Raw genomic sequence first — 13,261 nt, 5'->3', positions numbered from 1 at the left:
CACCCCCACAGTAAAGCACTGTTTCCTCATGTTTGGACGGAAATTGCTGTGTTCCAGTTTGTGACCATTCTACTTGTCCTGTCACTGAGCACAACCAAAAAGAGCCTGGCCCCATCCTCTTGTCAACCCTCCATTAGATATTTATGAGCATTGATAAGATCCCCTCTCAGTCTTCTCTTCTCCAGGCTAAACAGCCCTAGGTCTCTCAGCCTTTTCTCACAGGAGAGCTGCAGAGCTGCCTTAGCTGCCCCTGCTGAAGTCACCTGGCTGTCGCTGTGTGATGCTTTTGAATGTCAGAAAAGGGTTTAAACTGATCTAAATTACTGCCTGTGTACAGAGATATTTCCTCAAGGGCCTTTCAGCTTCTTACATATTCAGCTCTTGCTTTTGACATATGTTTAAAAAAAATCACAGTCATTGCCTATTTGCAAAAGCATCAACAAAAAGGCAGCTACTGTCGTTTCATGTTTCGCATCTTGACACGATCAGTCCTGTTTTGTATCCCGCATATACACACTGCATAACACAAGCAAAACACCAGATGATTTCACTGATATGTAGGGAGCTGCCAGATACAATTATCTGATCACTGTTGCTGAGATCTGTTCGTATCTAACACACCTCTGCACCCCAGGTGCTGATAAGGAGATGCACCATGTGCACAGCCCTGCCCTTGCACTTTGCATCTCACTGCATTCCTTGCAAGCTCACCACACAGACTCCGCACAAGATCATTGCTTGAGCAGAGTGGTTTGGATGGGATATGCAGGAGCAACTCAGCAACCGGCCCTCGTCTCACCTCCTCCTTGGAACATAATCCAGGCTTTCTAGAGACCGCAGCAAAAACCATGCACTGGCAGCAGCAGCCAGTGCCGAGCCGGGACAGTGATGCTACTGCCCTCTGCTCCTGCTACAACATGCTGCGAAGGCAAGTCTGCGTGCCTTTCAGATCTCACCTCAGTGTAAGGCATTTTGCCCACTGCCAAGGGACAGGACTTATGTGAATTTAGAGGCAGGTGTGTCTGTGGTTTGCTTGCTGCTGATTTTCTTGCAAACTGGCTGCCGACAGCTGGGGAGGTCGGATTTGGTGTTACCCTGGTTTCCTTGGCAATTGTCTTCTAGAGCTTTGGCTGTGCAGGATTGACATTCATGTGATTATATACGAAGTTTCAGAAGAAAAAGGGAGAAGAAACTACCAATTTCAGGCTACAGTATTGTCCTTCAGTGGTGTTCAGCCCATGGCTTTCCTCAGACTCTCAGTCTTTCAGGGTACAATTTGGTGTGACTGTGTGACAAGAAGTCCCACTCTGAAGTTCTGTTAGTCTCCATGAATTTAAAGTCTTTTCTTGAACTAAGAAGTCTATAGGCTAAACTGCAGCTGCCTAAATAGGTGCTGCTCATGTAGCACCAACTCCAGCTTCAGACTTCTGAAACCCTTTACAACTGCTTTTCATATAGTACTGTAGCACTGTGTAATGTATGCACTCATAAATCATGATGCAATGGAAACAATACCCTACAGATAGACAGAGTATGTTACACTTATTTATTCAGATTTCTCATTAGCAAATTAATTCTTATTATACAGCTGTACAGATTTTTACAGTATTGAATACACTGTATACATTTTTGGATCCAAAGTGCTGGTTTTGACAACACTGACGCAAGCATACTAACTTTGAAAAGGTTGTATTTGACTCACTAAGAGTCACATTTCCTCCTGGTAAACAGGATTTTTTGGCTAAGAGTTTCAGTCTCAATACTCTCACTTGACATGCTTTGTTACACCATATTTATGCTAGCAAAACTTTCCACTGCTTTTCGTCAAAAACCGTAGAGTCATAGAATAATAGAGGTGTTTGAGTTGGAAGAGACCCTTAAAGGCCATCTAGTCCAACTTGCCTTCAGTGAACAGGGACACCTACAGCTCCATCAGGTGCTCAGAGCCCTGTCCAGACTGACCTTGAGTGTCACAGACAGGGCATCCACCACCCCACTGGGCAACCTGTGCCAGTGCCTCACCACACCTATTGAAAAATGCCTTCTTCCTTATATCCACTCTAAATCTCCCCTCTTTTAGTTTGAAACCATGTCCCCTTGTCCTGTCGCCACAGACCCTGATAAAGTGTCTGTCCCTTTCTTTTTTAGGGCCCCCTTTTAGTTACTGTAAGACCGCTCTCAGGTCTCCCCAGAGCCTTCTCTTCTCCAGGCTGAACAGCCCCAGCTCTCTCAGCCTGTCCTCATAGGAGAGGTGTTCCATCCCTTGGATCATTTCTTGTCCCTCTGGACACGCTCCAACAGGTCCATGTCTCTCCTGTGCTGAGGACTCCACACCCGGACGCAGTAGTCCAGGTGATGTCTCATCAGCGCAGAGCAGAGGGGCAGGATCATCTCCCTCAACCTTCTGGCCATGCTTCTTTTCATGCAGCCCAGAATATAGTTAGCTTTCTGGGCTAAAAATGAACAAATCTGCTGGACTGGCACCCTGGGGAGCTGGGGGCTTGCTGCTCATCTCCATGTCAGGCATGGCGCTGCAGCTGTGGCCATTGCTGCTGACATCCCCCACATGGAGTCGATTCAGCCAGACAAGAGCAGGATCTTTGATCCTGGGTTTGAAACCAGACTTTTGTCTGGGAAATCAGCCCCAGTTCCACTCCCTGTTGGTTCTGGCAGTTTTATTAAGGCATAGGAACAGAAGTCTATCTCAGCAGAGACAGCGTACTGCTCTGAGAAATGTCTAAAATGGATTGAGGGCATGATTAAAGCCCACCTGAAACTGCTGGATCTGTCACCTGAGCACACAGCAAAGGGTGAGCTTTGGGCTTCAGGCAGCAGTGGACAGAGCAGCAGCCGTGGCAAAAACATCTCCTGGTGCTCTGTACACACGAACGCTCAAGTCCGGGCTCTAACAGTACAGAAGCGTTTGACTCCTCTGAGATTTGCTTTGCCTAGCCTTTTTGGTTATCCTCATTTTCACCTTCATTTTAAGAGGCTTTTCAAGCTTCAAACAGGCAGAGCAAGCTAGTTAAAGTGCTTACAAGTGTTTATTTGACTTTGCAAACAAGTCTGAAGCTTACTGAGTAAAAGGAGAAAAACTCCTGCAGTTACACAGTTTTGTGCAAGCCAAATCCATGCACTGCACAGTACTGCAGACTGGCCTCTCTCAAATCGCTTTGTAATTTAAAATGTTCTGTGTCCACTGGATATCTCCACTTTTAGAGCATTATACATTTATGTCACCAATAAGAATGTGAGGGTAATTGTATTACTAATCTTGTGATTTTGCACATGGTGGAAATGCAGTAAAATGTAAGGGTTTTGCTCCAGTTTTTGAGGTTTAATCCCACATCAAAACACAGGTTGGTACTAATTGCTGAAGGCTGTGTCCAGTGTTTAGCTGCTGGAAGATTACTTGATGAAATGTGTCATATGGGAAGTCCAGCCAGATGAGAGCCCTCAGGGTTTTGCTACCTAAGGAAGCTGAAGTAATCAAGCTAAGGGATGCACTGACAGTGCAGCCAAGGAGAAAAGGCTGACTTGTCCCAGCCTGACGCTCATGTCCCCAAACCAGCTATAGTGTTGGTGCTGTCCATAGCCACTGAGCCCTTTGCTTGGTTTGCATGGCCACGGCAAGAGCCACAGCAACCACGCAGCTGCCCGCATGCCAGGAGTACAGCTTCTAGCTTAATGGCAGACACTGCTGCTAGCACTCAAAATGTGAGTGATTTTCCCAGAAAGTACTCATTACTGCTTGTTTTCCCTGCTGTTAGATGGTGTGCTCGACAGTACCAAATAACATACTCAACAAGTCTAAGCAGAGCTCTGTGAGGCATGCCAGATCAACTGCTTGTGTTGGTATGGGAAAGAGTAGCTCATGTTTCAACCTGATTTAAATAAAAATGCAGGAGACAGATCCTGCGCACAGCAGTGGTCTAATGGAACCATTTGCTGAACTCCTTAGATCTTCATCATTGCTTAAAAACCTCCTATTCAGCAGATGTTATCAAGGAATTGATAATGAGAGCATCAGAGTTATTTAATTCATTGCAGAAGCAGTTAGGCAATGCTGGCAAATCTTATCTGTGGATGTACTGCAAAATCTTCATTATTGGCTTAAGCAAGAAACATGCCTGGGGTTAAATTCATCAGATACTTTCTTCTCACCACCATTTTTGGCTGTCCACCCTTTGCCCACTGCTTCACAGTCCATGCTCTACTGCTTCCTGGGAAACATGTCTGAGGAGCAAGGGCTTTGGCCTCAAACCCACGACTCAATGCCCTTGTGATCACGGTGGTTGGATGGGCTCCTGCACGTTTTCAGATCATCTCTTGTGCGACAGTCCAGAAAGCCATCAGCACAGCTGTGTGCATTACCCAGATTACAGCCACATTGAGCTACCTTTATATTGCTACATATCCCATTATTTTGCTGTACTTCTTATTTTGTGGGGAGTTGTGTACGTCTGTTGTATGTTGATTATTTAAGAGACTATTCAACAGCTATGTAATTACATGCCTATTTTATTGTCTCATTCCTCTTCCTGCAGAAGACTTAATAATGATTTATTTGATCAACAGAAGCAGTGAGGTAAGAGCTCTGCAGCATATAATATAAAAATCAGCTAATAATTCATAGGTTTTATAAATATATAATACCTAAAAATAAACTACATGACATATTTGACCTTGGCTTGTTTGTAGCTACAAGGGATAATAATTTTAGAAAAGGGTCCTTAAATTCAGTACCCTTGGACATACATCACTATTTACATCTGTATTCATATAGATAGCAAGAGATGAGTCACATCACTGACCATTTTATTTGGCAGGTTACTTAGAGAATAAGGTAAATAAAATGAACTCACCATCTTGCAGAGCTCATTGAATCCTGAGTTAGAGTCTCTCCAGGGGTAACCTTGGCTGTCGTACCATAATTATGAAATAGGACGCCATGCTGCCTTGTGCAGTGAGTCCCACTCTGTGTGGGAAGGAGTGCTTGCTCAGTGTAGAAGAGCATTTGTGTCAGACAGCTGATTTCTGTGACATCCTCTCTACAAGGCAGAAAACTGCAAATAGGAGCTGAGTGATTTGTGCAGAAGTACTGTGAGACTGCAGCCCAGTAATGCACTTTTTCTGAACTTCTTAGGCTCCACTGGAGCTCCATGTTGAGGTGATGAATGGCAGCAGCTGCTCCACACCATTATGGCTGCCTTGTTCTACAGAGGGGTTTTATTCCTCTGATGAAGGTGCACTCCAAACCTTACTACTCCTTCCTGGGCTGCTGATGCTGTCTGCCCCCAGGCCTTATGCACTCTTGGCTGGAAGCAGCTGGGAGCATTTTTCTGAAATAAGATCTCTGTGATTGCTGTGATCTGGGCAAGGACTGACTTGGAAAGTCAGTTTGGAGAGCCATAGGGCGTATGGAGCTCCTGATTTCTACTTCCTTAGCCATACATGTCAGCTGCCCGTCTCCAGTCACCTCACAACTATACCATGAGTATATTTCATAGACAGTCAGTGAGCATAATAATTAATTTTTAATTTTGATCTCCCAGACAGTCTAACTCCTGACTCCACGCAGCACCACCCAAAATCAAACCCTGTGTCTAAGAGCGTTGTCCAAATGCTCCTTGAACTCTGCCAACTCGGGGCCGTGCCCACTGCCCTGGGCAGCCCGTTCCTTGCCCACCACCCTCTGGTGCAGAGCCTTTTCCTAACCCCCAGCTGCCCCTCCCCTGACACAGCTCCATGCCATTCCCTTGGGCCCTGTCACTGTCACCAGAGAAGAGATCAGTTATGGTTAGAACAAAACTGTCTTTGGCACCACATGACTTCTGCATATGCAATAACACAAGCCTGTAACTCAACATTTCACTAGCTGGGAGAATAAGAACTCTTCTTAAGATTTTGGTACTTTTTTTTTCCTCTGCTTTTTTTTTATTGGCCAAAGCATGATGCATTAAGCTATCAGCTTTAATAACTCTTCAAGGTCGCCTGTCTCAGAGCAGGAGAATCTAACAGCTTGCCTGTCTCCCTACTCCTAAACAGCGTTTGGAGCTGCTGCTAGCACAGAGGATGCTGTGGATAATTGCCACTGATAAGGAGAAAATAGAAACTACAAGATACATGTCCAACTTTGAGCTTTCACGTGTAGATACTTTTTCCCACACTGAAGTGGGAAATGTTTAGATTAACTGAGCTAGCAGGGAACTAGTGAACTCTCAGATTAGAGTATTGCAACACTGCTGCATATAACTTGTAATGTTAGTCAGTAAATATCTGCAGGCTTTTTCAAGACATCTGTTAAAAAAACAATCCAAAAGCCATTCACATTCTATGTGGCCAAATTTGTTGTGTGTTTCACATAGTTCTTAGAGTTAGCCTTGGTTTTTTTTTCAGCCGAGCTTCTGCACAGAACGTACTGTCAAGGACGTCTGACTGTCAAGGGAGGACAGAAGAATATGCATCTGGATTCCTAGGAAGGAAGGGTTTTCACCGATGCTGCAGTGAAGGGCAGGGTGACCTAAATCACTCCCAACAGGTGAAAATTTACAGGATGCATGGTCAATGGCAAATTGCTAATCAGTTATTATTGAAATTCCTGCTTGGATACTGATTTCCAAAAGCCAGACAAAAGAGGTGACTTATGAAATACCCAAATGAAAGATCTCAGTCATGCAACAGCTCCTTCTAGACAGGAGCTATTTTTTAGCTGTGAGGAACACCTTTGCTTTCTCAGCCCTATTCTGGCTCAACCAGTGAGCATCATGCTGCAGCTGACTTCTGGCATTGCATGGGGATGCTAGAAGCAGCCATGCTGCTGAGAAGGTCTCTATGCCAGGGATGGTAGCACTTCCTGGAACAACACACAAGAGGTGGATTCTTTGCTTAGATCATTGTTGTACTATTTTCTCCAAAGTCCCTGCTGGCCAGAAAAAGTCCATATTCTCTCCAAGCCACAGCCTCTCACAGTGTGAAAGAAACGAGGATTTATTTGCATCCATTGAGAACACTGCAAGTTCATATGATTTGAAGGCGGATGTTGATTACTCACAGCCATGAAATGCCATTGTGCCAGATTACTCTTTTTTTTTTACACAATTGAGCAAATGACTTTGAGTAATGGCAAACTGACTAATTGCCCTTCATGTCACATTTAATACGTTTAATACATTCTTTCTCTGGATTTTTGTGATCTTTTCTTGCTGTCTCTTTAACCCCACATACTACAAGTTTAAGGCTGGTTTCCCAATGTTAGAATGGCAGCTTTGCATTCAGAAAAGTCTGTTAGGAAATGGTCAGTGTCCCACTAATGAAACAAGAACTTTACACTATTAGTGAAATACCCTCCTTTATTATTTTTTTCATTAAATCATTCTCAGGAATAACAAAAATAAACAAAGAATATTCAGGAAATACAGCATCTGGAGGTATTTTCCTTATTTACCTTAGAGGCATGGACGTATTGCACCATGTCCAGAGGAGGGCCACAAAAATGATCTAAGGGATGAAACAGCTCTCCTATGAGGACAGGCTGAGAGAGCTGAGGCTGTTCAGCCTGGAGAAGAGAAGGCTCTGAGGAGACCTGATGGCGTTTCAGTATCTAAAGGAGGCTGCAAGAAAAAAGGGGACAAGATTCTTAAGCAGAGCCTGTTGTGATAAAACAAGGGGAAATGGGTTCAAACTAAAAGAGGAGAGATTTAGACTGGATATAAGTAAGAAGGTTTTTTTCAGTCAGAGTGGTGAGGCACTAGCACGGGTTGCTCAGAAAGCTCGTGGATGCCTGTCCCTGCAGACATTCAAGGTCAGGCTGGACAGGACTCTGGGCACCTGATCTAGCAGTTCATTGCAGGGGGTTGGACTAGATGACCTTTAATGGTCCCTTCCAACTCAAATAACTCTATGATTCTATGATTTGAATCTTTTCCTCCCTGATGTGCAGTGTTTCCCTACAAGTGTTCCTGCACTGCTGTTAACCTGATTTCTGAGAACAGAGAAGTGTGTGAGGTTGTTCCACTTCCCCTTCTCTCTTCATTCATTTTATGATTTTTGAATTCCTCAGGCATTTCTGACAGATCTGCTGGAGTCTTAAGAGTTCAGAGGTTCGATTTTCCTGCAGATTTCAAGAGAATCAGTAGCCATGTAGAGCTAAAGTTAAATGCTACTGCTAGTTTCAGTGTAAATAAAGGGTCATTTATTTTTCTTTATTTTATTATCTATTTTATTTTATTTTAGTCTCCTGAGCAGCAGCAAGCAGGAGCACAAGGACTTGCCATCTGGGCAGGCGGCAGTGGGGTTTTGCAGCTGGGCAGTGGCAGGAGAGGGAAGCTTCAGGTGGGGTGGTGGAGCTGGAGGCATCCTTGATGGAGGGGTGGGAAAGATGGCAGGAAGTTAAGTGTGGAAAGGAACAGGGGTCACTTCAGTGGATGTGTGTGACACATGGCTTTGGGAAGCCTGTTCACGGGGCAGCTTTTTGAGTGGACCTCTACCAGAAGTTAGAGCATGGCCTCCAACAGCCTGTGGTGAAGCAATGGTAAGCCCTGGTTTTCTCTCTCCCAGAGATTTCCAAAGAAGGGATGAGAACCTGTCCAGCTGCATGGGGACTGCAGATACATCTGTATCTCTCAGTGATGCTCATCAAAGGCAGGGGAGAGGCTGGGGCTGTGATATGGAGTGCTTTAATCCTTCTTCTCAGTGAGAGGAGAGCAGCAGGACCCAGGGCCTACCTCCCACTTCCTGCACCTGTCACTCCTCAGGCCCAGTCCAACTCAACTGGTCCTACATTCCCACTTAGTTCTCTTCTTTCCCTTGAGCATTCATTCCATGGGCTCTGGTTTTAGGATGTCCTCTGACACAGCCAGTTCCTTGTGGCTCTTCAGTCTTGCAGGAACACACAGTACAGCACAGTGTTCAGAGCCCATCCAGGATCAGGGAGCTCTTAATCAGTTGCCTTCCTCTGTTTCCTCATAACATCTCTGCTGGCTGCTTCAGGCCTTTCGCCTGTAAGCGCTTCACCTAAAGATGAGAGCGTTGCATATGCTTTGGCCCTGAGCCAAAGGGGATATAGCGGGGAGATATCTCACCCAAATGGGAGATAGCGGGGCCTACAGAAAGCATCCTGATGTGTGCAGGAGCCATGGTGGAAGTGCTTCGTGAAGTCCCAGATAACTGAAAGTCCCGACTTCTCCTCCCAGAGGTTAATTACGGTTGATAATAATACATGAGATGTTCAGAGCAGTAGCTTGCAGGGCTAGTTTACAGCACACACTCAGCTCTTCTGAGGGAGGTCATTAATAAATCAAAGTGTCTTTGACTTCTTAAATCTATTTTAGTTCTAAAGGTACTGAAGCCAAATAAAAGCAAAGCTAATATTTTAACTTTACATTAAAAGGCCAACAGAGTTTGCAGCAGAAGTTAATTTAATAATGGATTTAATCTTTGGCAAATCTGCCCAAACTGACAGAGGACTAAGAGTATTTTATTGCCCTCATTATGCATATGAGCATTCAAAATGATGCAAAGTGACAGATTATGATCAAAGTCTTGTAACAGTGGGGAAGATATTTATGGAAGATGACATGAGGTTTCCATTCCGTGCTCCCAAATGCCAGCACTGAGAGTGTCACTCAAAGCGGTTGACAGCTTCCTTGAGGTGGGATGGGGCAGCTGGTGTTCCTAGGCCAGCGACATGAAATGGCCCGAACTCCACATAATTTGGGTGCTGCTGTGACAGGCATCCTCAGGTCCTTCACGAGGCACTTCAGACAGTGACTGCAGCAGCAAGCTTCTCATTAGTTTGATGGCTCACCACTACTTGTGAAGAGTTTTTCTTTCTTTTTCTCTTCTTTTCACTGCTTCCTCAGCTCTCCCCCTTGTGCTGGTCTGGTACCCACTGGAAGCCAGTCTGACACATTCACCTGATAAAAAAAAAAAATTAGCCAAGAGCCAAACACCAAAAAGAAACAATATTCTGCTGTATAAACAAGTGGAGTCAACCCAGGGATGCCCAGTAGGCACTACAGCTGTCATAAAGTACAGAAGAGGATGCAAAAATGGGACCAAGAGACAGGGAGAAGGGAAAGGGGCAAAGGAACGAGCAGGAAAGAAGGAAGAAAGAGCAAGGCCCTTCCTTTCTGACCACAGCAGTCACTGGACCAGCTCAGCAACCTGTTCTAGGAGTGCACACCTAGTTGTTTACCAACCTCATTGTACCTGGTCCCTGTAGGTCCTGTAGTACAATTCTGTTTGGTGATTTAATTGGAATTTCAGTTGTAAACTGCAAGAATAGGAATTCTTCTAATATGAGTATGACTGGTCTGTAGCAGGCTAGGTGCAGGAAACACGAGCCTAGACAAGTATCTCTTCTAAGATGTGAGTCACAGCAGCAAGTGGGTTGGTTTGGCCTTTCACAGCAGGGAAGTCAGGGTGCAGCGGATTAAGAGATCCAGCAGAACAGCAGGAAAAGCCAGACCACACACAGACAAGCTCTTTCTTACCCAGGGGCGTGTGTGTGACATGTGTTAAGCTCAGTGTGGAACTGACTGGCAAAGAAGCAGAAATTCAACATGCTGTGTCTGAGGGGAATTCCCTGGGACTCCTGAGCAGGAAAACACCTGCAAGGCAGCCGAGAAGGAAAAGAGCCTGAGGGGACTGGAGCTTCAGGGATCACACAGTTAAGCCTTTAGCAGCTCCTGCTTGGGCTCAAATCAGATCATTGCACTTTCTTGGTGGGTTACTGTGCACCAGCTGAGCCTTTGTGCATAAGGCTAGTTCTTTCAATGTTCTTAAGCCACAAAAAATGCAAAGTGGTTAGACTTATTTTAGGCTCCACATATGCTAGAGGCTGCAATCATACTCATGTCATAACCAGCCCTTGAGCCTGACTCTTGAGATTAGCCTTGGAGGGTCAGCTGCACATCAGTAGCCTCCACTGAACTTACATTCTCACACAGTTATTCTCCAACAGAACATTCTATTTTTTCTTTTACTTTTCCTTTCCCTATGGTGCTCTGCAACAAACATGATGCTTTTGAAAATTGCCTGAGCACCCAAAGCCTCAACTAGTCACTTTGGCTTTTAGAGTTTTTACCAAGAGGGGATTTAAATAATTGTTCAAGTCTTGTTGGTGCTTCATGGCTGCCAAAGGTAATTTTTATTTTATAGTCCTAATTGCACAGACAAATGTAAAGCCACTCCTGGTACATCCAGACACAAGCCAGCTGCAGAACATCATTACAGCCACCCATATGGCTGTAAAATTTCTTGCAGAGTATCCTTGGGCACACTTCAGTCATTAAACTGTCATCTTTGCATTCTGTGCATTGATTGAGTAGGGCAGCTGAATTCTCCTTTCCTTTTAAAAATTATTTTTACATTGAAATTTTTATTTATAGCAGTCTAAGAGCTGCTATTCCGAGAAAACATGGAGTCATAGAATCATATCCATAGTTGGAAGGGATCCATAACGGACATCAAGACCAACTCTTTGCCCCACACAGGACGACCCAAAATATAATTTAGTTGATCACAGAGCTGATAGCACTCCAAATGCCAGTTTCACTAAGATATTGCAGCATAGGAGTGAAACAGGGCAAAGAAGTTAAATTTTAGGATGTCTTTAATGGCATTGGATAAGATGTATGATTTCTTTCCCAAATGGCTGAGTATTTATATTCATCATTAGGTTATGAGTTTTAACTAAATTGATATAAGGCTATTTCATATAGCATTAAAAGCATAAATACGCCATTCACGTTAAAATAAGAAACAAAGAAAAGAATTTCTGGATAACACACAAACTTGAAGTTCTACAGAAATTTTCTCTCTGCCTTTTTACTCAGAAGTAGCTCATAATGCCAGTTTTCTTCAAGCTCCAGATTGTTCCTATCTAAATTAAGTTTTGTTCTGTACCTGCCAGTTTCAGTTCCATGCAACATCCTTCCTCTCTTCCTTCCTTCTATACTTATATGCAGTTGCACTGGTTATATTCAAGCCTGGGCCTCATTCCCCTGGGTTTCAGTGGGCAGGAGCGGATAGCTGTAAGAAAATCATTAGTCTTGCAAACTTCTTCCCAGTGGGTAGGTGTAAGTAATGCAAAGGGAAACCAAACACAAGCACTGCAGTGAGTGGTTCAGACTCTACTGCTGCCTGCTCCTGGCTGGTGCGTGTTTTGGGGACTGCTCTGCACAAGTCACACTGTTTCTACCAGGGTGCTGCAAGCATGCCGTTGCCCTGTTAACTTATGGCTTTATTTGAAATGAATTATGAAGAGGTGAAAATGAAGTTTGCTATGATGATATGCCACTGAATTTATGCAGAGCCTCAGGCATGTGCCTGGGCTCCCTCAGCTACCACCTCTTTGGCTACCTTGCACAGCACATGCTAGCCAGTGACATTTCATGGGGAATGCCATCTTCTAATCCAGCTTTATAAAAGCTTTGAAATTGCTCTCACGAGAAAAAAAAAAAAGTAAGCTCCATTCACAGACAGAATGCTTTTTGCCTACAAAGCTGAAAAAATGCCACTTACATCTCCCAGGATCATCAGTCCAACTCCTGTCTCCACACACAACCACACAAAATCCAAGCACTGTGTCTGAGGGTGTTGTCCAAATGCTTCTGGAACTCTAGCAGCTTAGGGTTATGACCACTGCCCTGGGGAGCCTGTTCCATGCCCACCACTCTGTGGTGAAGAACCTTTTCCTAACACCCAGCCTGACCTCCCCTGACACAGCTCCATGCCATTACCTTGGTTTGCTTTCCATGGCTGCCCCAACACCCAGGGTTCTGGCTGTTCACAGGGGAGACCCATCCCCTGCTCCTGGTCCTGGAGACAAGGTACATCTGCTGGAGGGCTGGCTTTCCAGACAGGAGAGGACCACAGCCTTTCTCCTCCCCCAGGCCTTCCAAATCAAGAATGACACTGTCTCCTACCTCCAGGAAACCACAGGCTTTCAGCAGACTGCTGTTCAGCAGCTACTGGAGACCTGCATGCAGATCATTAGAAGCATAGCTGAAAAGCTCAGCCAGGACATTCAGGTAAGATACGGCAAGGGCAATTTCCCTTGTTTCAGTAGCACAGCGCTAGCCCATGGTCAACTCAACACTCGTATGGTTCCAGGTTGGAAAAGTCCTTATCATGAGTGCTATGTTTTAGGTAAATTCTGATATTCTTACATAGTGGCACTTGCAGTTCCTTGTGAAAAAAGAAGGAAAGAGGGTGGGGAAGGGAAGGGAAGGGAAGGGAAGGGAAGGGAAGGGAA

General features: G+C 44.8%; 1 protein-coding gene and 1 long non-coding RNA gene across 2 annotated transcripts in view; one reads left to right on the top strand and one right to left on the bottom strand.

Annotated features, from left to right (window-relative positions):
- Window positions 7,335–11,903, bottom strand: LOC110389705. The gene is made up of 2 exons (XR_002433339.1): window positions 10,497–11,903; window positions 7,335–9,917 (listed from the first exon to the last, which is right to left on the bottom strand). It is a non-coding gene; the product is annotated as an uncharacterized LOC110389705 (long non-coding RNA).
- Window positions 12,529–13,261, top strand: part of FAM81B (family with sequence similarity 81 member B) — a 24,810-nt gene continuing 24,077 nt past the window's right edge. Inside the window, 1 exon segment of the mRNA XM_021381524.1 lies at window positions 12,529–13,155. Within this exon segment, the coding sequence (XP_021237199.1) occupies window positions 12,642–13,155 (514 nt within the window). The 5' untranslated portion in view covers window positions 12,529–12,641.

The sequence above is a fragment of the Numida meleagris genome, chromosome Z (assembly GCF_002078875.1).
Source record: "Numida meleagris isolate 19003 breed g44 Domestic line chromosome Z, NumMel1.0, whole genome shotgun sequence".
NCBI lineage: Eukaryota > Metazoa > Chordata > Aves > Galliformes > Numididae > Numida > Numida meleagris.
The sequence above is the reverse complement of the archived record's forward strand: the minus strand, read 5'-3'. Positions and strand labels throughout refer to the sequence as shown.